Source organism: Prunus mume, linkage group LG2 (genome assembly GCF_029339155.1).
Source record: "Prunus mume cultivar Tortuosa linkage group LG2, ASM2933915v1, whole genome shotgun sequence".
Lineage (NCBI taxonomy): Eukaryota > Viridiplantae > Streptophyta > Magnoliopsida > Rosales > Rosaceae > Prunus > Prunus mume.
The window spans coordinates 11,454,101-11,476,109 of record NC_142699.1 but is presented as its reverse complement, the minus strand read 5'-3'; the positions used below and the strand labels follow the sequence as shown (position 1 = coordinate 11,476,109).

At 37.2% G+C, this 22,009-nt stretch overlaps 5 protein-coding genes and 1 long non-coding RNA gene across 9 annotated transcripts; 3 read left to right on the top strand and 3 right to left on the bottom strand.

Moving 5' to 3' along the window:
* Positions 1–882: 882 nt before the first annotated feature.
* LOC103320459 (cytochrome P450 81Q32-like) lies at positions 883–2,623 on the bottom strand. The gene is made up of 2 exons (XM_089046065.1): positions 1,718–2,623; positions 883–1,626 (listed from the first exon to the last, which is right to left on the bottom strand). Exons 1-2 carry the CDS (start codon positions 2,615–2,617, stop codon positions 1,006–1,008), a joined length of 1,521 nt encoding a protein of 506 aa, XP_088902191.1. The 5' UTR covers positions 2,618–2,623; the 3' UTR covers positions 883–1,005.
* A 783-nt stretch (positions 2,624–3,406) lies between these two features.
* Positions 3,407–5,666, bottom strand: LOC103320390 (E3 ubiquitin-protein ligase APD2-like). 3 transcript variants are annotated; one of them, XM_089046066.1, is made up of 9 exons: positions 5,444–5,666; positions 5,124–5,350; positions 4,900–4,996; positions 4,622–4,699; positions 4,270–4,490; positions 4,127–4,196; positions 3,723–4,023; positions 3,604–3,625; positions 3,407–3,509 (listed from the first exon to the last, which is right to left on the bottom strand). In XM_089046066.1, the coding sequence occupies exons 1-9, from the start codon at positions 5,544–5,546 to the stop codon at positions 3,417–3,419; spliced, it is 1,212 nt and encodes a 403-aa protein (XP_088902192.1). In that variant the 5' UTR covers positions 5,547–5,666; the 3' UTR covers positions 3,407–3,416. The 3 variants fall into 3 exon arrangements, with proteins under 3 accessions (XP_088902192.1, XP_088902193.1, XP_008220289.2); XM_089046067.1 differs by having other exon boundaries at positions 5,440–5,596; XM_008222067.3 differs by having other exon boundaries at positions 3,407–3,625; positions 5,444–5,662.
* An 845-nt stretch (positions 5,667–6,511) lies between these two features.
* On the top strand, positions 6,512–8,443 carry LOC103320389 (cytochrome P450 81Q32-like). Its single transcript, XM_008222066.2, has 2 exons — positions 6,512–7,492; positions 7,651–8,443. The coding sequence occupies exons 1-2, from the start codon at positions 6,590–6,592 to the stop codon at positions 8,269–8,271; spliced, it is 1,524 nt and encodes a 507-aa protein (XP_008220288.1). The 5' UTR covers positions 6,512–6,589; the 3' UTR covers positions 8,272–8,443.
* A 215-nt stretch (positions 8,444–8,658) lies between these two features.
* LOC103320458 (uncharacterized) lies at positions 8,659–11,804 on the bottom strand. The gene is given in 3 exon segments (XM_008222137.3): positions 8,659–9,038; positions 9,145–11,482; positions 11,484–11,804. Coding segments are annotated over 3 exon segments (3,039 nt in total).
* A 2,434-nt stretch (positions 11,805–14,238) lies between these two features.
* LOC103320457 (agamous-like MADS-box protein AGL104) lies at positions 14,239–16,662 on the top strand. Its single transcript, XM_089047091.1, has 11 exons — positions 14,239–14,423; positions 14,597–14,653; positions 14,791–14,806; positions 14,921–14,982; positions 15,176–15,206; positions 15,304–15,365; positions 15,481–15,580; positions 15,658–15,705; positions 15,804–15,946; positions 16,044–16,246; positions 16,432–16,662. Exons 1-11 carry the CDS (start codon positions 14,239–14,241, stop codon positions 16,566–16,568), a joined length of 1,044 nt encoding a protein of 347 aa, XP_088903217.1. The 3' UTR covers positions 16,569–16,662.
* Positions 16,663–18,139: 1,477 nt separating this feature from the next.
* On the top strand, positions 18,140–19,625 carry LOC148919621 (uncharacterized). 2 transcript variants are annotated; one of them, XR_016124548.1, is made up of 5 exons: positions 18,140–18,205; positions 18,339–18,354; positions 18,529–18,603; positions 18,774–18,970; positions 19,178–19,625. It is a non-coding gene; the product is annotated as an uncharacterized LOC148919621 (long non-coding RNA). The 2 variants fall into 2 exon arrangements; XR_016124547.1 differs by having other exon boundaries at positions 18,155–18,354.
* The last annotated feature ends 2,384 nt before the right edge of the window (positions 19,626–22,009 follow it).

The window sequence follows — 22,009 nt, the reverse complement described above, 5'->3', positions numbered from 1 at the left end:
ATTCTTAGGTTCTTATAATTTCCAAATGGATTTTGTTTTGCTTTAATTGCTTGGTCTTAAACCTTAGAATATCGTTCCCGAATAAAATAGAGCTAAGAATTGATAATCACAATCGCTTGGGTTGCTTCCATTTTTGTGAAGTAGAGAGAATAAAGATGAAAGAGAGGGTGATATGTGCAGGTAGAATTGCAGTCATGAACTGAAGGCACACATGAAATATTTAGTGTTGTGGGCTGTAAATTGTATGGTAAGCAATGATGGGTAGGTGAAGGGTTTAGGAATGTGTTATTACCATGCAAATTAAACATCAACTAATCGACAATTAGCAGATTATGGTGCTAGGACAAGCTCACCACCATTTTATGTTGGTTACTGGTTCTCTTTGGTGGTTGTTGGCTTGCTTTGGTGGCACGGCTTGTGCGGCACATACCTGTTATTGGTGTTAGGGTTTCCTAATGTTGTGTTGTGCTTTATGGGCTTTTTACCTTTGTGGGCTTTTTGCCATTATGTGAGCTCTTTGCTTTATGTGTGCTTTATGCATTTTGTTAGTTTTATTTGTAGTGGACTCTATGTCTATTTGTATTGCATTTTATGTGAACTCAATTATTTGAGTTCATTTTGATATAATTTGACTTTGACCTTCTATTTAATGAAACTCAATTCTGATAAAAATACCAAAAAAAAACCTTTATTTCTTACATGGGGACTTTCTCTGATAGAAGTATCTGCTACAAAAAGAAAACTTGTGCATAACCAAAGCCTAGTCTGCATTACACACAATTATGCTCATTTATTTGGGTTGTTCATGTACATTTCACCCCTGAACCACCACTTTGAACAAAAATTGCTAATCATCATATTTATTACTTTTCTTGAAAAATACATTATGCATCTGTTCTTTAAAAGCTAAAATGACACGGAGATAAAGTCAATCAACAAAACAATCTGTACAAACAAAACTAACATGACATGAAATAGCAAACCCAAAAAGCCCAACAGGTGATCTTAGAGTTGAGAAAGCAGGGCCAGCATTTTTGGGCGTGGCCTGCACTTTGCAAGCAAAGGGTGAGCTTTAGGCATAGTGAGCCCAGGCCCTTCACTCATATCCACCTTCTCCTCAACAATTCTTTCCCACTCAAAACACTGAACCAATGACCCTAAGGCCAGCCCAACCATCCTTATTGCTAAGCCCTCTCCAGGGCAGCCCCTCCTCCCCGTCCCAAACGGCAGCAACATGAAACCATCTCTCTCCCCTTGTACATTCAAAAACCTCTCTGGCTTAAACTGTTCAGGCTGTGACCACAGCTTAGGATTGTTCTGTATGGCCCACATGTTCACCAACAGCATTGTTCCACGTGGAACATGGTACCCTCCCACTGTACACTCCTCTGATGACTCATGGGGTATCAGCATTGGGTCTGCTGGGTACATCCGCAAGGTCTCATTTATGATGCCATGGAGATAGGGCAGCCTTGCAAAGTCTGCCTCTTCAATGAGCCTGCTTTGTCCTATTTCGATATCGATTTCGGTCTGTACTTTTGCAAGGGCTTCTGGGTTGTTCAGCAAAAGTGAGAGTGCCCATTCCATTGTTCCAGCTGAGGTTTCTGTCCCTGCTGATAACATCACCTGTGTGCAATTATGCAAAAAAGGCCTTAACTAAAAAATCATTGCATTTTTTATTGAATTGTTTTCATAGATTTTGGTTGAGAGAGCTTACTTGTATCATGCCTCTTATGATTTCATCACTGTAATATTCGGGTTCAATTTCTTGCAGGGAAAGCAACACATCCACCATGGTCTTGCTCCTCTGTTCAGAAACAGAGCCACTCTGCATTTTTCTATGTTCTCCAATCAAATCTTGAGTGAATTTATCCCTCTTCTTCTGCAATATCACCAACTTCTTCTCAAGCCCAGTTACTCCCACATATTTCAAAGCTGGTACAAAATCTCCAATATTAGTAGCCCCACTCAACTCAAAAGTCTCTATCACAAGTTCTTTAAACAGCTGAGATTCCTCCAGTTTTGCCGCATGTTCCCCGTAATATCGTTTTCCAGCAATCATCCTCATCAGAACATTAAGAGTCAGCTCAAAAAAAGTTGACTTCATGTCTAAGCTCTGAAATTCACCACCATTAGAACCTCGAAAAACCCGGGAAACCAATGACCTGACTTCATCTGCACGGATGCCATGAAACATCTGAAGGCGGTGAGATGACAATAACTCAAGGGAAGCTATGCGTCTCATGTTGCGCCAGTGAGAGCCATAAGATGCCCAGACAAGGGTGGTATAGTTGTATCCGAGGTGTTTGCCGGCAAGCAGCCCAGGACGGTTTGCGAAAGCAATGTCATTTTTGGTGAAGCATTCCTCAGCTGCAGAGGGAGAACAGACAACAATGACAGGACGGGAACCAAATTGGATGTACAATATTGGACCATATTTTGTGGACAATTTGGCAAGTGTTCTGTGGAGGGGTTTCTTGATGAGGTGGAGATGACCTATGATGGGGAAGGAGAGACCAGGGCTTGGTGGGAGTCTTTTGTTAAATTTCCGCAAATAGTTCTTGAGGAAAAGGAAGATGATGAGGAGCAAAATGTAATAGTAAAATGAAGTTTCCATGGATATGGTGAATATTATCTGCAATGCTGAAACTAATGTACTTGCTAATATATGATCAAATCACCTGGTACATTTCATTGCTGGGCAATTTTATTAGTTGATGGAAAATAATAATAATATACAACAGTAGGTGTACAAAATTGGGGATGCTATCTAACAAGACAGCCGCTTGAGATTCCAATATGTAGTCCATCCAGATCACTTATATATGGAGACGCTGAAAATCCCAAGTAATAGCAGCTGGATACAAACTGACACTTCATCAACTTAAGGGCTTCAAGTATAATCACCTTAGGGATCTGCCTAGCCCAGCCACACATATACATTAGCTTCACGTATATTGTATACAGAAATACTGTGACTGATTGGATTGTTGTCATTTGATGTTGTCCAATGAGATATCACACACCATTGTCTTATGGGAGCTCAAATATTCCCTATCATATGAATGCAGCCATGTCATGGCAGCATAAAAAAGAATATTAAAAGTCTCTTTGTGGGTTCTTTACTTTTTCTTCTCAAGAAAGTTGGAAGAAATTATAAACAGACTCTCTTCAAGTGATTGAATTTTCAAAGACTTGATGCAATCTACATTCTCTCAATGAACAAGTATCTAACACAAGCACTTAACAGGGTCTCATCTAACATTTTCATGGATCTCTTTCTCAAGCATTAGAGTATACTAAACAGAGCTTTTCCTTCGTGCACTAGTGTCGGCTGATAAATAATTCACACCAGAGTCACTTTCTTCTGTGCAGCTTGATCCGAGAAAGAACAATTCATGAGGCATACTGAGAAATTAGGCAGTGGATTTGAGCACAAGAGTTTGATGGCACTCACTCGTTACAGATACAATTTTTCTCTTTCCACACTCACAAAAAAAATAAACCACCTGCTAATCACAAAAATTCACAATCAAGGCCTTTGCTTTAAGGGTTAAACAATTTTTTCACTTTGTGAATGAGCCTTCTACATATTGGACACACCTTATTCTCCCCATCCATAATCCTGCAAGATTCATTTTAGTCAAAATCTCTATAAAATAAAATAAAATAAAATAAAATAAAATGTGAAAAGAATAATACGAAACTCTTTGTTTATGTACCTCTGAGCACAGTCATAGCAGGTGGCACAATGACCACAGGGAACAAAGAAGGAGTTGCGCTGCTCATCATAACAAATTATGCATAATTTTTCATCATATAATTCCTCCGAGGAGCTACTAGAGGCTCCTGGATCTTCTTCATCTTCTTCATTTGTCCCATATGTCCGTCGAATATTCTTCTGTGGCACTATAGGGTAAGTCTCATTAACTTCTTCCTCTACTCTTTCTACTGGTGTACTACTCTCACCATCACAGGCGCCAAGGTATTTCAATATAAGAAAAATAGTCACCACAATAAACCCTGAAAGTTGAACATAATTGAGATCAATGATTGAAATCACAAGATTATTGAAAAAAAGTACTAGGAGATCAACAGAAGTTAGGTCTTTTTCTGATTTCTGTACCTAAAATTGCAATGTAGGTTACGACACGGGCCACAAATGAAAGCTCAATGTACCAATCACCAAGATCCCCCTGCAATGACTTTGTTGGTTATGTTGCCTCAAATTTTGTAACTAGGTGAGATAAGTATGGGATCAGGCCTTACATTGTTAGGTGTGGTTAGTATGACATAGTGAGTATTGGGGAATGCTAGTCTGAGCCGGCACGAACCCTTTGTTGTTGAGCAGATGGCCTTAGCTTTCGTAATGTCATACATCGTTGACGAAACATTTACATTCAATGTTATGATTATGCCTCTAGGTTTTGTGTTTATGATGTCAAGGTAGTACTTGTCATCTTCCTCAATATTGTACTCAGCTTCTTTACCTGAACAAGCACACATATGATGAACATTTGCACGCAAGTTTTGTGATCAGTTTTTTCATGCCCCTAAAACACTTTCTTTTTTATGCAATCTATTTGTATCACACTAGTTTTGAAAATGTAGAATTGGTTACCGAATTTGGGTTCCTTAGAGGCAAGGCCATCTTGAGAACTTGTATGTTCCGGCTGCAATATTTCAATCTTTTGTTCCCCTGTCAAAGCATGAATACATTTGCTATAGGATGAGACCCGAAACGTAAATTAGATGCAGCATAAAGAGAAAATAGAGTTATGCTACTCTCATTAAATTTGTTCACCAAATAATGCGACAGTTTCTCATTTATTCAAAATTTGGGTTCATTATGGACCTCATTTACTTGTAACACCTGTGACAAAATTTATTGAAACTTACCTTTAAGCATAACAACTTGGAGTTTATTTAATGTAGTGGCATGAGCTTCCACTCTCATGGATATCCTTGAACCCTTGTTTAACCAGAAGGAAAATCCCTGAAAAGAAAATTTCAACCTCTCTAGAGATCCAAATCAATAATTTGGAGGCAATGCATAAACGTGGGAGCTAAGAAACCATAATTGCACAAATTAAATCAAATTAAAATTTTCAATTGGTACATACCTTGCGACTATAGGACCCAACAATCAAGTAATTGGAGACAGTCCAATTGGTTTGGTGGCTCAATTCAGGCTCTTCAGAGAAAGCATAGAGAGAGACCCCTTTCCTGTCAACATCTCTCACTTCAACATGTTCTACAAAGACAGCGCTAGCCGTCATCAAGCGAGAGGAGTTCGGCCCAAGCTCCATCCGACGGTCGCCATAATACCCGTACCGGAGACTCACCGAAACTGCCAAAAAAACAAGTGAAATGCTCTGTTTGAGATGCAGGGGTCAGTGGAAGAGAAATTGGCATTGAAGATGAAAAACTTATGTATACATGCCGCATATCCAAAGGGTCAAAGGAGTGAGGAGGCGAGCCCAAGTCTCTTGCCACCGCTGATGGCCGGAGGGAGGAGTCGGATGCGCCCACATCGGACGGTACATGGCTCGCGCAGAAGGATGGGCCTGACAGAGAGCGAGAGAGAAAGCTACAGAGAGTGGTGGTTGTTAGAAGAAGTTTCAATTGTTCCACTGGAGGCGAGGAATTGGGATTGGGGGGAAGAAGACTAGTAGCTTTGTGTTTGGTAGTTTTGTTAGGTTCTTCCATCAGCTCAACTAATCGTTTTTTCATGTAGTTGGCGGAAAATTTGAATGGCAAGTTTTTTTTTGAATGTTAGGTGTTAGTTATTTTCGTTATTTCATGGCAGCCTTGTACAGTAACTTAACCCATACTTTTCAATGGGTTTCTTTCTACCCTTTGTGCCTCATTTACTACACGAGCACATTATTTGATGAGCTAATTTAATAGCTCTAGTATTTTTGTATGTATTGTAACTCATTTTATCAGTTAATAAGTTTTGTTTCTTGATTTATTTAAAGTAGATCCTTTATTTATTTTGGTCAACAAAGCAAGATATGTATCTATATATATAAAGGCAGATGCAGATGCAGAGAATGGTGAAATATTCAAAATACCAAAAAGTGCACTTGGTGAATAAATTTATTAAGAAGTGAAACTTTTTATTTTAAAAAAAGTTAAATAAAAACATGGGTATTTTCATGTGACTCCACACAACAACCAAATCCATTTTCTCTTTCTTAATTCTAAAATTTTAAAAAAAAAAAAAAATTTAAAATCCAATCGGCAAACATGCTGGCCAAGGGGCTTGTACTTTATTATTTGTAGGGCAAAATTGATTTATTGTCAGTTGTGGCCAGCTTCCACTAATTAGGTTTTTCAGATTTTTTAATTATGAAAATATACATGAGAGTTGGATAGTTGTACATTTGTCCTGTCTCTTTGTATCTTATTGATTTTCATTAGTTGATTAAAATCCAAGATTAAGCAATAAATTTCAATTATGTAATAAGATGACGCAACAATGAAAATAACATGAGACGTTGATATTTGAGTTCTATATCAAGAAGTAGAAAACAAACAGATTCATCGTCGTAGTGCAGAACTATCTGATCTCATATCAATAGCAATGGAAAGTTCATTCTACTATTACATTTTGCTCTTCGTCATCTTCCTTTTCCTCAAGAACTATTTGCAGAAATTTAGCAAAAGACTCCCACCAAGCCCTGCTCTCTCCTTCCCCATCATAGGCCATCTCTACCTCTTCAAGAAACCCCTCCACAGAACACTTGCCAAATTATCCAACAAATATGGCCCCGTCGCATACTTCCAATTTGGCTCCCGCTCTGTCATTGTTGTGTCCTCTCCTTCCGCAGCTGAGGAATGCTTCACCAAAAACGACATCGTTTTTGCCAACCGTCCAAAGCTGCTTGCCGGAAAACACCTTGGATATAACTACACCTCCCTTACCTGGGCCTCCTATGGCTCCCACTGGCGCAACCTAAGACGCATAACTTCCCTTGAGTTATTGTCGTCGAACCGCCTTCAGATGTTTAATAGCATCCGTGTCGATGAAGTCAGTTCACTGGTTTGCCGGCTTTTTAGAGGCTCTAAGGGTGGTGGGGAGTTTCAGAGTTTGGACATGAAGTCAACGTTTTTTGAGCTGACTCTTAATGTTATGATGAGGATGATTGCTGGGAAGAGATATCATGGGGAGCATGTGGCAGATTTGGAGGAAGCTAAGCGATTTGAAGAAATTATGGTAGAGAGCTTTCGATTGAGTGGGGCTACTAATATTGGAGATTTTGTACCAGCTTTGAACTTTTTGGGAGTGAGTGGGCTGGAGAAGAAGCTGGTGGTTTTGCAGAGGAAGAGGGATAAATTCATGCAGGATTTGATTGAAGAACATAGAAAAAAACAGAGTGGCTCTGCTTCTGAACAGAGGAGCAAGACCATGGTGGAGGTTTTGTTATCGCTTCAAGGAAATGAACCTGAATATTATACAGATGAAATCATAAGAGGCATAATGCAAGTAAGTTGTCTCTCTCACCCACAATTTGTGAAATCCAATAACAAAATGCAAAACAAGGGCTATATGCAAAGCTCAGATCAAATATCAAACTTGTGTTTCAAGGTTGAAATATGAAATGAACTGGTTGGTTTAAAAGCTTTTTGCACAATTGCACACAGGTGATGCTAGCAGCAGGGACAGAGACCTCATCTGGAACCATGGAATGGGCTCTATCGCTTTTGCTTAACAACCCAGAGGCCCTTGTCAAAGCTCAGAGTGAAATTGATATTCACATTGGACAAAGCAGGCTAATTGAAGAATCAGACCTTGGCAAGCTTCCCCATCTCCATGGCATCATCAATGAGACCCTCCGGATGTACCCAGCAGGCCCACTGCTGGTCCCACACGAGTCATCGGATGACTGTACCGTGGGAGGTTTCGATGTTCCACGCGGAACAATGCTGTTGGTGAATATCTGGGCCATACAGAACAACCCAAAGTTGTGGTCACAGCCTGCACAATTTAGGCCAGAGAGGTTTTTGAATGTACAAGGGGAAAGAGATGGTTTCTTGTTGTTGCCATTTGGGACAGGGAGGAGAGGTTGTCCTGGGGAAGGGTTAGCAAATCGGATTCTTGGACTGGCATTGGGATCACTGATTCAGTGTTTTGATTGGGAGAGGATTGGTGAGGAGATGGTGGACATGAGTGAAGGGCCTGGGCTCACCATGCCTAAAGCTCACCCTCTACTTGCAAAGTGCAGGCCACGCCCAACAATGCTGAACCTACTTTCTCAACTCTGAGAATAACTATTGGGCATTTTTGGGTTGCTAATTCATGTCATATATACACATTATCTTCAGATGGTATTAGATATGATAATCCCTATTTTGGTTTTAGGCAAGATTTTCAAGTTTGGTTATGTATTTGTGATAATTACATTGTCACATGGAATCAAAATCTTGCATTCCACTATCTACTACATTATTGTCACATGGAATCAAAATCTTGCATTCCACTATCTACTACATCAATTATCAGAACGTAAATGTTTTCTTTGATACAAGCAATAAATAAGGAAGAGGGAATCAAACAAATGACCTCGGCCTATAGGAGTACATGTTGCTCTAACCACTTGAGTTACAAGCCGATTATTAGTAGTTGAATTATGAAATTAATGAGTGGCACTTTCAGACATGAGTATGCTTGAAAAGGGTTTGTCTAGCAGTTTCCAGTTTGCGAAGGGCATCCCTCAAGCCAATGCGTCCATCAGGCGAAGCACAAGTGCAAGAGATCCCAACCTCCATAATTGAGATCAGGCAATTACGTTCTGCTTCGGGGATGATATTAATTTGGCCTTCATTAGGCAGATGCTGCATGAGGTGTAGCAGCTCAGAGTCTAGTACCTGTACAATGTTTTCAGGGAAGGCTGATTGCACCCATCTAATAAGGTTTTGATCTCCTGTGAAATTTTCATGGGTTGGGCTTTTTCCAGTAAACAGCTCCAACAGCACCACTCCGAAACTGTATGCATCTCCGGCTGTCGATGGTTTTTGTCCAAAACCATACTCTGCATAATATTTCATTCTTATTTTTTGTAAACAATCATAAAACCTAGCTTGATGTATAAGGTAAACCACATACTTCAAATGAGAAGAGGGCTGCTTAATACTAACCTGGGGGCATATATCCTATGGAACCCTTTAGGACATTTGTGGAGCTGAGATCGTTATTGCCAGTTCTTTCTATCAGCAACTTGGCCAGCCCAAAATCTCCAATTTTCGCAGTCATATCTCTGTCCAGAAGAATGTTGCTGGGCTTTAAATCACAGTGTGCCACTGCAACTTCGCAATCATGATGCAGATAATCCAACCCACAAGCAACATCAATGGCCACATTGAGTCTGTCCACAATGTTCAATGCATCTCCATTTGCTTTCTTTCTCTTACCCTTAATCCAATATTCCAAGCTCCCATTACTCAGATACTCATAAACCAAAGCCAGAAACTCCATGTTCTTAAAGTCTATGCTGGAGCATGATGTGATAAGCTTAACAAGATTTCGGTGCCTTGTGCTCCTCAGTGCCTCACACTCTGCCAAAAAACTCTTCAAGGATCCTGTCTTTCTTATATCAAGCACCTTCACTGCAACTTCAATTCCTTCTCTTAGACACCCTTTGTACACAGACCCAAAGCTCCCACTTCCAATCAAATTCTCCTGGTTGAAATTTCCGGTTGCCCCACGGAGCTCTTCATATGTGACCATTCGATGCTGCCCTTTTACTACTAAATCAGAAGTTGCTGCAACTCTTGCTTTGCTTTTCCTAACATAGAGCAAACAACCACCCATAATGCATACTGCCAATATTCCCAATGTTATTGTAACTGGGACCAGTACTTTTCTCCTATGACTACTTGCAGCACTCTCCACACAAGGAAAATGTAGGCAGAGCTTTGGGTTGCCTTCAAGATGGACACTAGAGATATTTTTAACAAATATTCCACCATTAGGAATTACTCCTTCTAAGAGATTAAAGGAGAGGTTCAAGTAGCGCAGAACCCGTAGGTCTTTAAGTTTATCAGGAATGGACCCAGAAAGCTGGTTTGAGGACAGGTCTAGAATCTCAAGACCTTTCATTTCTCCAAGAGCATTAGGAAGAGGACCAGAAAGTGTATTTCTGACCATGAACAATCCCACCAAGCTTGAACACTTTCCGATTGAGCTGGGAATGGATCCAGAGAAGCGGTTGTTGGAGAGGTCTATAGTGACCACAGTTCCTAGGAGCCCAATTTCTTCAGGCAAAGGTCCACTCAGAAAGTTGTTAGACAAATTCAGAATGGTGCTCAAACTTGGGAGGCTTAGAAATATTTCTCTAGAAATGCTTCCATTGAGCAAGTTGTTGGATAAGTCCATGGAAAGCAACTTCTGAAAGTTGGGAAAAGAAGGGGGTATATTGCCAGCAAAGTAATTTCCGGATAAATCAATGTTGTTCAACATTCTGAGATTACCTAAGGAGTTTGGAATATGGCCAAACATTTTGTTTGCTGCTAAACCAAGCATTTGCAAATCTTTCAGCCGGCCTATTTCAGGTGGGATTTCACCAGAGATCAAATTGTAGCTTACATTAAGCAAAGTCAAGCTACTGAGGTGACCAATTGAGGAGGGTATGTGACCGTAAATATGGTTCCCTCCCATGTACAGCTTTTCGATAACTCCAGAGAGATTGCCAATAGACTCTGGAATTACACCCTCTAAATGATTACCATCAATGGCAAGGAATTGGAGACGGGTGCTGTTTGTTAAGGAAGTGATGAAACTGAGACCATCACCACCGTAGCTAACAATCCGATTGAAACCAATGTTGTACATTTCAAGGAATGGCAAATTCCCTAGGCCTGGTGGAACCGTTCCTTCAAGAAAGTTGTTGGACATTCGAATTGATCGAATGCCGGAGATATTGTGCAAAGACACTGGAATTTTTCCCGTGAATTGATTGATACAATTTCTGAAGTATAGAAGATTTGGAAGTGTGTGACCAATATTGCTTGGAATCTCACCCCACAGTTGGTTTGAAGCTACGGTGAAGAGAACTAGAGAAGAGATGTTGTATATGGACAGGGCAACAGTCCCAGTGAGTTGGTTACCTGCAAGATCAAGTTCCTTGAGTTTGTAAAGGAAACCCAATTCACTCGGTATCGTACCACTGAGACTATTTGTGCCGAAGTTCAAATGTGTGAGGGTGGAAGAGAGGTTGCTTATGGATGGTGGGATTGGACCATGGAGATTGTTTCGTGCCAAATTCAAAACTTGAAGATTTTTCAAGCTGTTGAGATTTTCAGGAAGTGTTCCTGTGATGTTATTTGAGGCCAAGTCAAGTGTTTGGAGGGCAGTCAATTGGGTCAGGTTTGATGGCAGGGGACCTTGTATGGTGTTGGAGCTCAAGTTTAGAGATGTCAAGCGGAAAAGGTGGATAATTTGAGAGGGAATGTTTCCTGTTAATTTGTTGTTTTGAAGGTTGAAGGGAACGGAGGAAGGAGAGGTTACCAATGTGGGGGCTTATGGAGCCTGTAAGTCCCAAGCCGGAAAGATGAAGAGCAACAACTCTGTTGCCAAGTTTGTTGCAAACAACTCCAGTCCAGTTGGTGCATGGAGATGAATTTTGGTCCCAAAAAGATGGGGGGAGACTGACCCCTGACTTGAATGAGATCAAAGCCTCCTTGTCCGTGGCAATGCTTGGCTTTGGTATGGCTGCCTCAACGCTCACAAATATGCATACAACAAGAACATAGAATGTTATGGCAAATGTTTGAGGCAATAGATGCAATTGGGAAACCATATCTCCTATGTTGTGTTTTTCTGTTTTTGAATATGAACTCTAACGGAATAATAGGTTTTGCTTATGGTATACCAGTTTTAAGTCATACTTATAAGCCCGAATCCTTGGTCAATATAATCTGCTACGTCATTTGTGGTTGTCCAACGTTGGACTTGAATTTTGCATCCCGCAATATCGGTTATAATTACAATAGTTTAAGATAGTTTAAGATTTGAGTTATGATTATGATAATATTAAGAGCTTTGATTCTCTATTAGTATAACAACAAAAATTGTAGTTACGTTGTGTTATAAAATTTTATATCCATTTTCTCCCGGCATATACCCGTTGTTCTCAAGTGGGGTAGATTTATTTTCTTTTTATTTGTTGACCTAATTACATTCTTCTATCAATATATAATATACTACGTAACACATGACATATATATATACTGTGTTCTATTCTATGATAAACGTACAGCAATTAAGTATTCATCCTTTTTATAAATGGAGAATAAAATTACAATTGGGAAATGAAATAGTCAAAGTGAATGATAAAAGTCTTGTTTTGTAATTCGTTCAAGTGCATTATTGTTGGGAGACGACTTTTCAATTTAAAATGTGTTTTTATCTATCATCTTCAATTTAGAATGTTACTCCCAACGTTTTCATTATAAAAAATAATTGCAAACATCACATGTTGACTTTACATTAGGAGACTATTCTTCTTATGATTAATATGCATTTACTTTTGAATTTTTTTGGGGTCAAAAATTGACTTTTGAATTTGGAATTTAGACTTCAGCATAATAACTATTAGCCTCTTGACATAAACTTTGCGTGCGTCAAAAGAGTTTTTGAAGTACGATAATTTGATGCTTGAAATTTAAATTTTAAAAGTTATTTGCTGGGAAAATGTACACACAAAAAAAGTATTTGTAGTTTAGTAAGCCAAGAAATAGAAAAGAATACACATGATTAAGTTTCAATTATTCAAGGAAAGATGTTTAGTTCTCTCCTTGAGAAAGATGTTTCATTCATTACCAAGATTTAGAAGTCAAGATGTCTCAGATTTTTTTTCTTTCTTTGGTATAATAAAAAAGATTGGGTTTCTGTTTCTTTTGTTTTAGGCTGTACTATCGCTTGTACTAAAAAAAAATTCATATTTCCCTACATCTCTTTCTTATGGACAATAACCCACAAGTTCCTTAATAATCGGTTGGCAAAAAAAAAAAAATATATATATATATATATATACATATTTCACTTTAGAAATTCAGAAACCTGATCAAAGCAGCAGCCGCAAGAGAAACAACATAAGGGAAGTCATGAAGGAAAATGAAAGGTTCATTGAATTAGGAAACGGTGAGTTGATTAGGCACAAGATTGGTTGCATGGCAAGAACATAATTTAACAAAATTGAAAATAAAATAAACTAAATTTAACCAAAGTGAAAACGCCAAGAATTTGCATGATCGACAAGTGCTTCTCCTCCATGCACGGGATGATCTGCAAAACCCTCAAATCTCAAGGCAAGTTATGAAGCCTGAAGCCCGAAGCCCAACCAGAGACAAACTCTCCGGAGTCTCTGCAATTACGCGACGGGATGGTCGCCGGGGAACATGCGGATAGACGTCGTGGGTGTGAGCGCAGAATCATGAGTTCGGCACAAACAAGAAAAATACGACACGTCGCATTTTCCGTGTTTGTTACGAGGAAACTGCGCACCACAGGTGCAGTCTATGTGCTACGTGGGACCCTCCCACAATCCCTCGTCCCCCTTCGATAAATCATGTCTCATGTATTAACTCAGCATCCTTGTTTTCTCTTTGGCATATACAAACAAACAAACTATAGCTCGTTACAAAGTACAAATTTCTTTTATCCGATTTTTTTTTCCCTCTTAATCTTCTTTGTGATTATCTTCAAAATTTAAACCTTAGTATTCAACAGTAGTTGACAATCTAATTTCATGTGTTCGGCCTTCTGATAATATAAAATCAAAATAATCAATAATGATAAATCCTCTATACAATAGGTTTACATGTTTAATGGGTTTAGTGTCTAGATACTATTAATGCTAAACACGTAATAATTTAGACCGACTCGTAAAATCAGGTTATCACAAGATTTCACGTCATGCAAGAAGAGTTCTCATTAGTTGTTTAATCTTACACCGCCATATCTATGTATATGTATCAGATAATTCCATAAATAGCCTAATAGTGACAAACTCAATTATCTACATATCTCCTTATCCTTCTCCCTTAGTTTTCTTCTTGTACCTTCTATCTTGAACTATATATGGGTGTGAGAGCCAAATATTCTTCCTCTTTCTCCATCATATTGATTATCTTTCTATATAGGTAGCTATAGGTTTCCCAAAATAACAAAACATAAAAGGAAAGGGGAGAAGAATTACAACAAATTGTAAAGCTTAGGAATAAATTAAAGGAATGGGGAGAGTGAAGCTTCAAATCAAGATGATTGAGAATACGACTAATAGACAAGTCACTTACTCAAAAAGAAGAAACGGACTTATCAAGAAAGCTTATGAACTCTCTGTTCTATGTGATGTTGATGTAGCTCTCATCATGTTTTCTCCGTCTGGGAGACTCAGTCTCTTCTCTGGCAATAAAAGGTAACCATCTGACTGCTTTTATATACATGATTAATCTTTTATAAGCTGCTCAATATTGGTAAAGGCATGACAATAATTATTTTATTTTATATCCTATTACCTATTTACTAGTTTATTAATACCAATAAATTAAAAATGATTAGTTTTCCTGTTTCTTTTGATGTTTTGTGAAGCATTGAAGAGATTCTGGCACGCTATGTTAATCTTCCTGGGCATGAACGAGGAGGACGGTAAGGAGATCATCATCTGATTATGTATTGAACTTGTCATCATCAATATGGTGTTTGTGCTAATGGTTTTCCTTTTCCTTCTCTTGTTCGATGCTTCTTGTTCTTGGTTTCTATCAACTTTCTTTACCATTATAAAGTCTGCATAATCAAGAGGTAAGCAGCTAGCACTAAGTCTGCCATATTATCTTATGCCCTTTTATGTAATATATATATATCAATCTTTACTTCTTTTAATTATTGATCATTTGAGTGTGTTTAAATGGGCAGTTTCTCCAGCGCGTTCTTGTTAAGTTGAGGAGGGAAGCTGATCAAACCCATCAAGCAACTAGGTTTTGGCTCCCTTCTTTTATTATATAATGTGTTCTCATTGTGATCAGACAATTTGCAGATTTAAAATTGTCAATACTTCAGTTATATTTGAAGATAAGATTCGCGGCAACATAATAGAAAGTAGGAATAATATATATAAACATAAACGTTGTATTGACAATTGTTCCATGTCATTTTGATTAATTAATGCAGCCCAATCAGTACTGATTCTGATCAACTCGAGGTCAAGCACATGCAAGCAAGCAGTTGATATTGGCAGCTTAATTAATACATTCTTTAAGTAGATGAAAATTGATTAATTTCTTATCATTTACGTACAGGAGATTCAACAAGAAATCCTATGCTGCAAGTCACAAGTAAAAGAAATGGAAAATCAACTGAGGTGCAATTTAATTCTTTGCACCTTGAAACCCTAAACTCTCCGATATGTTTTTAAATAATTAGTTTACAATTAGCAAGCATATGAATTCATCTTATAAGCTAAGTTTCCATTGCAGGATATTTGAAGGTGATCTCTCTGAAGTCACGACATTGCATGAGGCTGAGTACCGGGAGCAGATCCTTGAAGAAACTCTAAAACATTTGCATGTGCGCAAGGTATGTATATATATACATTCTACTGTTGTTATAATATCAAGCCTAGCTAACTAATGGACAATTTAATTATGGCACAGCTGCAAATCCTGGAAGAGTATGATTCTTCTGCTACAGAGACTACAGTAGTACAGGTGTGTGTTATTTGGCATCATTATTATTAAGAACGAAGAATTAATGCATCAAGAATGTCAAGGAAAAAATATCAATGAATTTGAGTATGTAGGTACATGCACCTCCAGCTACAACAAATGTAGATGAATTTGTGACAGCAAGTCCACACAATATTCTGGTTGACTGGCTTCCACAAAGAGACCCACAAGTTCAGATCCTCAACTTCTTGAATGCAAATGGCCTTCTTCCCCTAAGGTGTTTAAATCTTATTATTAGCTATGGAAATTAATCAATTTCTTCTTTTTAATCAAATTATATAATTTTTGTTGTTGTTGTTGTTGTTGGAATTCAGAGGTGAGGCGCAAAGTAGACTTGAAGTCATAGCAGCACCCCAGTCATCAACACTCCTTCCTGGCATAAATCTTGAAGATCAGATGAACCCAGGCAGAGGCAGTGGTTTAGACGATGAGAATAACAACACTACTTTGCAACGTCCAGAGCTGGGACAAGTTATTGATGTCAACTTGTCCCCGTGGAATGACTTCTACCAGACAAGTACTTCTTTTGCATGAAATTAATTAATGATCCTTGAAATAAAATTTAATTCTCTCAGCTCTACATGCAAATTAGTCATTAGAGTTATATTAGAAAATTTTAAATATTCATTTATCTTTATTATTAAAGTAAGAGAGTAACCATGGTTGGTAGATTGATGATTAGAAATTTACATTTCTTTCCAGGTAATGAACTGGTTTCTGCTTCACGTCCCACAGGACGAGTACTTGAAGAAATATATATGCCGTCTGATCAGTTCAATCCACCAACTTTCTTGAGTACACCACCAAATCATCTGCATGATGATCAACAACAAAGATGACATTATATGTGTATATTTGCTTAGACGATAGTATTTTACTTCTCTTCCTTCATGCTTGAACATGTTGAATGTAGATAACGGGGGAATTTTTATCCTTTTTAATGATTTCTTTTACCCCTTTCGATACAGTAAAATTTACTCATCTTGTTAGTGAAGAAAAATTGGTAAAATGTTTAATTTGGAGCTGACAAAAGTTACCGACCAATAGTTATGGGCCCAAAGTCCCTACCTTGTTCCTCAACTGTTATATGGCCCAAAAAGAGTCGGAGGCCTATCCCAAATCCTGCAACCTATGCTCACACGGAAAGGCTATAATGAGGACTTAAAGTGAGGAGGTTATTTGAGGAGATCAAATCTCACCATCAACAAATGTAAAAAATCATGGGACTTAAATATTTTAAATGTTTTGATGGTCGGATCGGTCTCTTCACTTTAACTCCTCACTTTAACTCCTCATTGTAGAAGCTCCCTATGCTCACATAGTGATGATATGGATAAGCTTCATCTTCAATTCTATTATCTTTTGATTTGAGAATCAAAGAAAGTTTTTTGGCATTTTTTTAAAAAAATATTCATTTTTCCCTTTATGGATAATAATATATTTATAAAAACATAATAAACGAAAAACCTCTATCTTCAATCAGATACCTGACAAACATAGAACTCTGGTCCATGACAGTGACAGTGACAAAACCCTGGCACGCTTGACAGTGACAAAAACTCAAGTTAAATGACCTCTTCAATTGGTGTTTTTCAATTCCATGGTGGCTTTTAGAGCAGTCTTTTAAGGATATCTTCTACATTTCTTCTTCCTCTTAATTTCTCCTTCAGATTCTTTATAACTGCTTTGGGTGCTATATGGATTAGATAGAGAAGAGTCGGTGTGCTAGGAAGTTTCAAGTGAGGAGCAAGGCTGGCTTATTCGAAGGACCAACAACAAAACTCAATTAAGCCATCGGATTTGTTGATGATAATATCCTCAAGAACCTTTGTGCCATGAGATTCTCAACCATGTAAGCAAGCAGCAGCAGCAATTGAATTTGGACATCTCTTTGACACTTCGGTTGACATGACAGGTGCTTAATAATCTTAAACACCCCCACAGCCATATCATTGTCATCATCCAACAGTTGTTCAAGCTCATCCCTTACCTGCAACAAGTAATACAGGAATACCTATTACGTACCTAGTTTCCCAAAATAGCAAAATAGAAAAGGAAAGGTGCAAGAGCTAAAAGAAATTGTGAAAGCTAGTTTAGGAATAAATTAAAGGAATGGAGAGAGTGAAGCTTCAGATCAAGTCACTTTCTCAAAAAGAAGAAGCGGACTTATCAAGAAAGCCTATGAACTCTCTGTTCTCTGTGATGTTGATGTAGCTCTCATCATGTTTTCTCCATCTGGGAGACTCAGTCTCTTTTCTGGCAATAAAAGGTAATCATCTCGCTAATTCTATATACATGATTAATCTTTTATAAGCTGCTCAATATTGGTAAAGCTGGACAAAGTATTATTTTATTTTGCTAGTTTACTAATAATAAATTAAAAAATGATTATTTTTCCTGTTTCTTTTGTTGTCTTGTGAAGCATTGAAGAGATTCTGGCACGCTATGTTAATCTTCCTGAGCATGAACGGGGACGGTAAGGAGATGATCTGATTGTGTATGAACTTGTCATCATCAGTATAGTCCTTGTGCTAATGGCTTTTCTTTTCCTCCTCTTGTTCGATGCTTCTTGTTCTTGGTTTCTATCAACTTTCTTTACAATTATAAAGTCTCCATAATCAAGAGGTAAGCAGCCAGTACTAAGTACATATATCATTCCGAAGAGCAGTGGCAGTACCCCATGTTATCTTATGAACTTCTATGTTTTTCTAATATCAATCTTTACTTGTTTTAATTATTCATTTGAAGTGTTTTTACCCCAAAAAAATATTATTCATTTGAGTGTGTTTAGATGTGCAGTTTCTCCAATGCGTTCCAGCTACAACAAATGTAGATGCACCTCCAGCTACAACAAATGTAGATGAATTTGTTACAGTAAGTCCACACAATATGCTAGTTGACTGACTTCTACAAAGAGACCTTCAGAGCCTCAACTTTTTGAATGCAAATGGCCTTCTTCCCCCAAGGTTATTAATTAGCTATGGAAATGAATCAATTTCTTCTTTTAAATCGAATTTTAATATTTTAATTTTGTGGGAATTCAGAGATGAGGCGCGAAGTAGAATTGAAGTCATAGCAGCACCACAGTCATCTACGCTCCTTCATGGCATAAATCTTGAAGATCATATGAACTCAGGCAGTGGTTTAGACGATGAGAATAACAACACTACTTCGCAAAATCAAGAGCTGGGACAAGTTATGGATATCAACCAGTCCTCGTGGAATGAGTTCTACCCGACAGGTACTTGTTTTACATATAATAATGTTCCTTAAAAAAATTAATTTTCTAGCAAGTTGCAACTCATGAGGAGGAAAAAGATAGACATAGTCCATCCAAATTTAGTCATACAAGGACAAAAACGCATGCATGTGTCAGTGCTGTATTTTTATTATTAAAGTAAGAGTAAACCATGGTTGATTAATTAGATATATGTATATTTATTTCCAGGTAATGAACTGTTTCCTCCTTCGCATCCGAGAGGAGGAGCACTCCAGGAAATATGTATGTCGTCTGATCAGTTCAATCCACCAACCATCTTCACACCCAATCATCTGCATTATGATCAACATCAAACATGACAAAGAGATATGTATGCATGTAAACACTATATGTTACTTCACTTTTTCCTTCATGCCTTACTATGCTGACAAGCAGTGAATTATGTACCGACATCAGCAGCCTTAGAGACAAAAATGGAAGCAAAAACAAATTCCATATTTTAGAAATTCAGAAACCATGATAAAACCAGCAGCCGCAAGAGAATCAACAGAAGGGAAGGCATCAAGGAAAACAAAAGCTTCATTGTAATTGATATGGCAACTCTGATCAAAACTTCCCCAAACCCTTACAATTCAGAAAGAAAATAAGAAGGGCCTAATTTGCGACTTCGCATGTATATGTGGTAGAAAATCCTCCTCGTTGTTGACGCAGAAATCGAACACCGCAAGCTCACTCTATGTGCTACGTGGGACCCTCCCTCAATCCCCTTGTCCCTTCTGGTAATGCTTGATAAATCATATATCATGCATTAGCTCACCATCCTTGTTTTCTCTTTCGATTTATATCCATACAATTTCTTTTATACGATTTTTTATTTTTATTTTTTTGCCACGTTAATTTCTTTCGAATTAAACTTTATTATTCAACATTATATCTTGACAATCTTGTTTTATAACAGTGGTTGACAATGACAGTTAAACATAAAATCAAATTAATCAATAATGAGAAATCCTCTATACAACAGTTTTTCAAACCATCCATATATAATAATTTAGACCGACTTCTACATTGAAAAAATAAGATATTTGTATGAAAGTATGATTTATTCTATTTTTTTTATTTGTGAATGACTTTTTATAGGGTGAGTTCAAATAAAAAATTTAAAAAAAAATTTGTCTATCTTATTTTCTTTCTATTCATTTTTATCTTCTATGAATAATAACATAATTATAATAATTAAATAAAAAATCAATTTATTAATAACTCAATCGAAATAAATAAAATACAATTATTCTGATGAACAAAATGTCTGTTATGCTCAATATACTTAGCTTCATATGTATATTTGTGACTCTTATGATTGGCAATACGACTCAAAGAGTTGTTTCTCTTCATCTTTCAGATTTGGGTCTTACATGATTCATAAATCCTCATATTGGCAGTCTGACATAAACCCTCATATTCATGCCAAATTCAAATGGACCTTGTAAAGCTTGAAAGATGAAGAGAAACAACTCTCTTAGTCGTATTTTCAATCCTCTTGATTTGAAGCTTTACTCTCCCTATTCTTTTAATCTATTCCTAAAGTAGCTTTTACAATTTTATTTTTATAGATTTTGCACCTTTCATTTTCTATTTTGCTATTTTGGGAAACCTAACTAGCTGCCTATATGGGAAGGTAATTAAATTGATGGAGAAATAGGATGAATCTTTTGCTCTCACTCATATATATACCTCAAGATATAATTTACATGGGTGAACCAAAATAAAAGTGAGGAGAAGAAAACGAGAGAGGAAGATAATAAGCAACATAAACAACTGAGTTTTGTCATTGTCAGGTCATTTTACTAGAGTTTTTGTTCATCATAATAATTGCATTTTATTTACTTTTATTGGATTATTTATAAAATCAGTTTTTTATTATTTAATTATTATAAATATGTTATTATTTATAGAAGAGAAAAATGAATAAAAAGAAAATAAGATAGACCAAAAAAATTTATTCGATTTGAACTCACCCAATAAAAAATCATTCAATTGTAAAAAAAATAAAAATAAATCATACTTTCATACAATATCTTATCTTTTTCAAGGTAGAAGTCGGTCTTCATGGAAGCTTCATTACAATAATTGTTTTAGGTTGAGGTGTGTGATCACTATTCTTAAAAGTAGATTTCACCCGTGAGACAATATCTTAGTAAACACTCGCAACATTTGGTTTAGATGAACAACTTGAATTTTCCCTTGAGAAATAAACTAAAAATTGAAAGAACAATGCGAAGGAGGAGTACCACAATGTAGAGGAGTGAGAAAATTGTTCGAATGTTGTTGCTCTAATAGAAGGTTTATATAATGTGTGCCTCCCTAAGGCGTTAGACCAATAAAAACACGTTTAAAAGTCTGCCGGTTTTGCAAATAAAATTCTTACCGCTGCTGTTGAAGAGTTTACGTGCAACATATGATATGAATATGTCATATCATGTAATATAAAAATATGGACAAAAATGTGATAAGTATATCATTACTCTTTGATATACAGTAGCTGGCTATTCAATTGAGGCTAGGCATTCAAATTTCAATAAAACTCCTGCACCTTTTTTCCTTTTTCTTTTTCAAACAATAAAGGCAATAAACATAGATGAGAATTCAGATGAGTTTTATTTAATTTTGATCTCTGGAACTATATTCTCGTTTTGGGCTTAAAAGAGTCGGAGGACCTATCCCACATCCTGCACTGCAGCCCATGCTCACAGAAGCCCAATAGAGGCAGAAGCTGTCGGCAATGTCATTGCCCTTCTAGAGAGCAACGATCTGTATAGCATCAATTGACCGCTCCTCTGCTCAACTGAAGTAATGATATGATTATGGATAAGCTTTTGAATGGAAACCACACCAATTTTCAGTTATATTCTCTTTTGATTTAAGAATTAAAGGATTTTTGATTGGGTGAGTTCAAATCAAAGAAAGTCTTGATCTATCTTATTTTCATTTTTATTCATTTTCTCTTCTATGAATAAACATATTTATAATAATTAATTAATAATAAAAAAACTGAATATG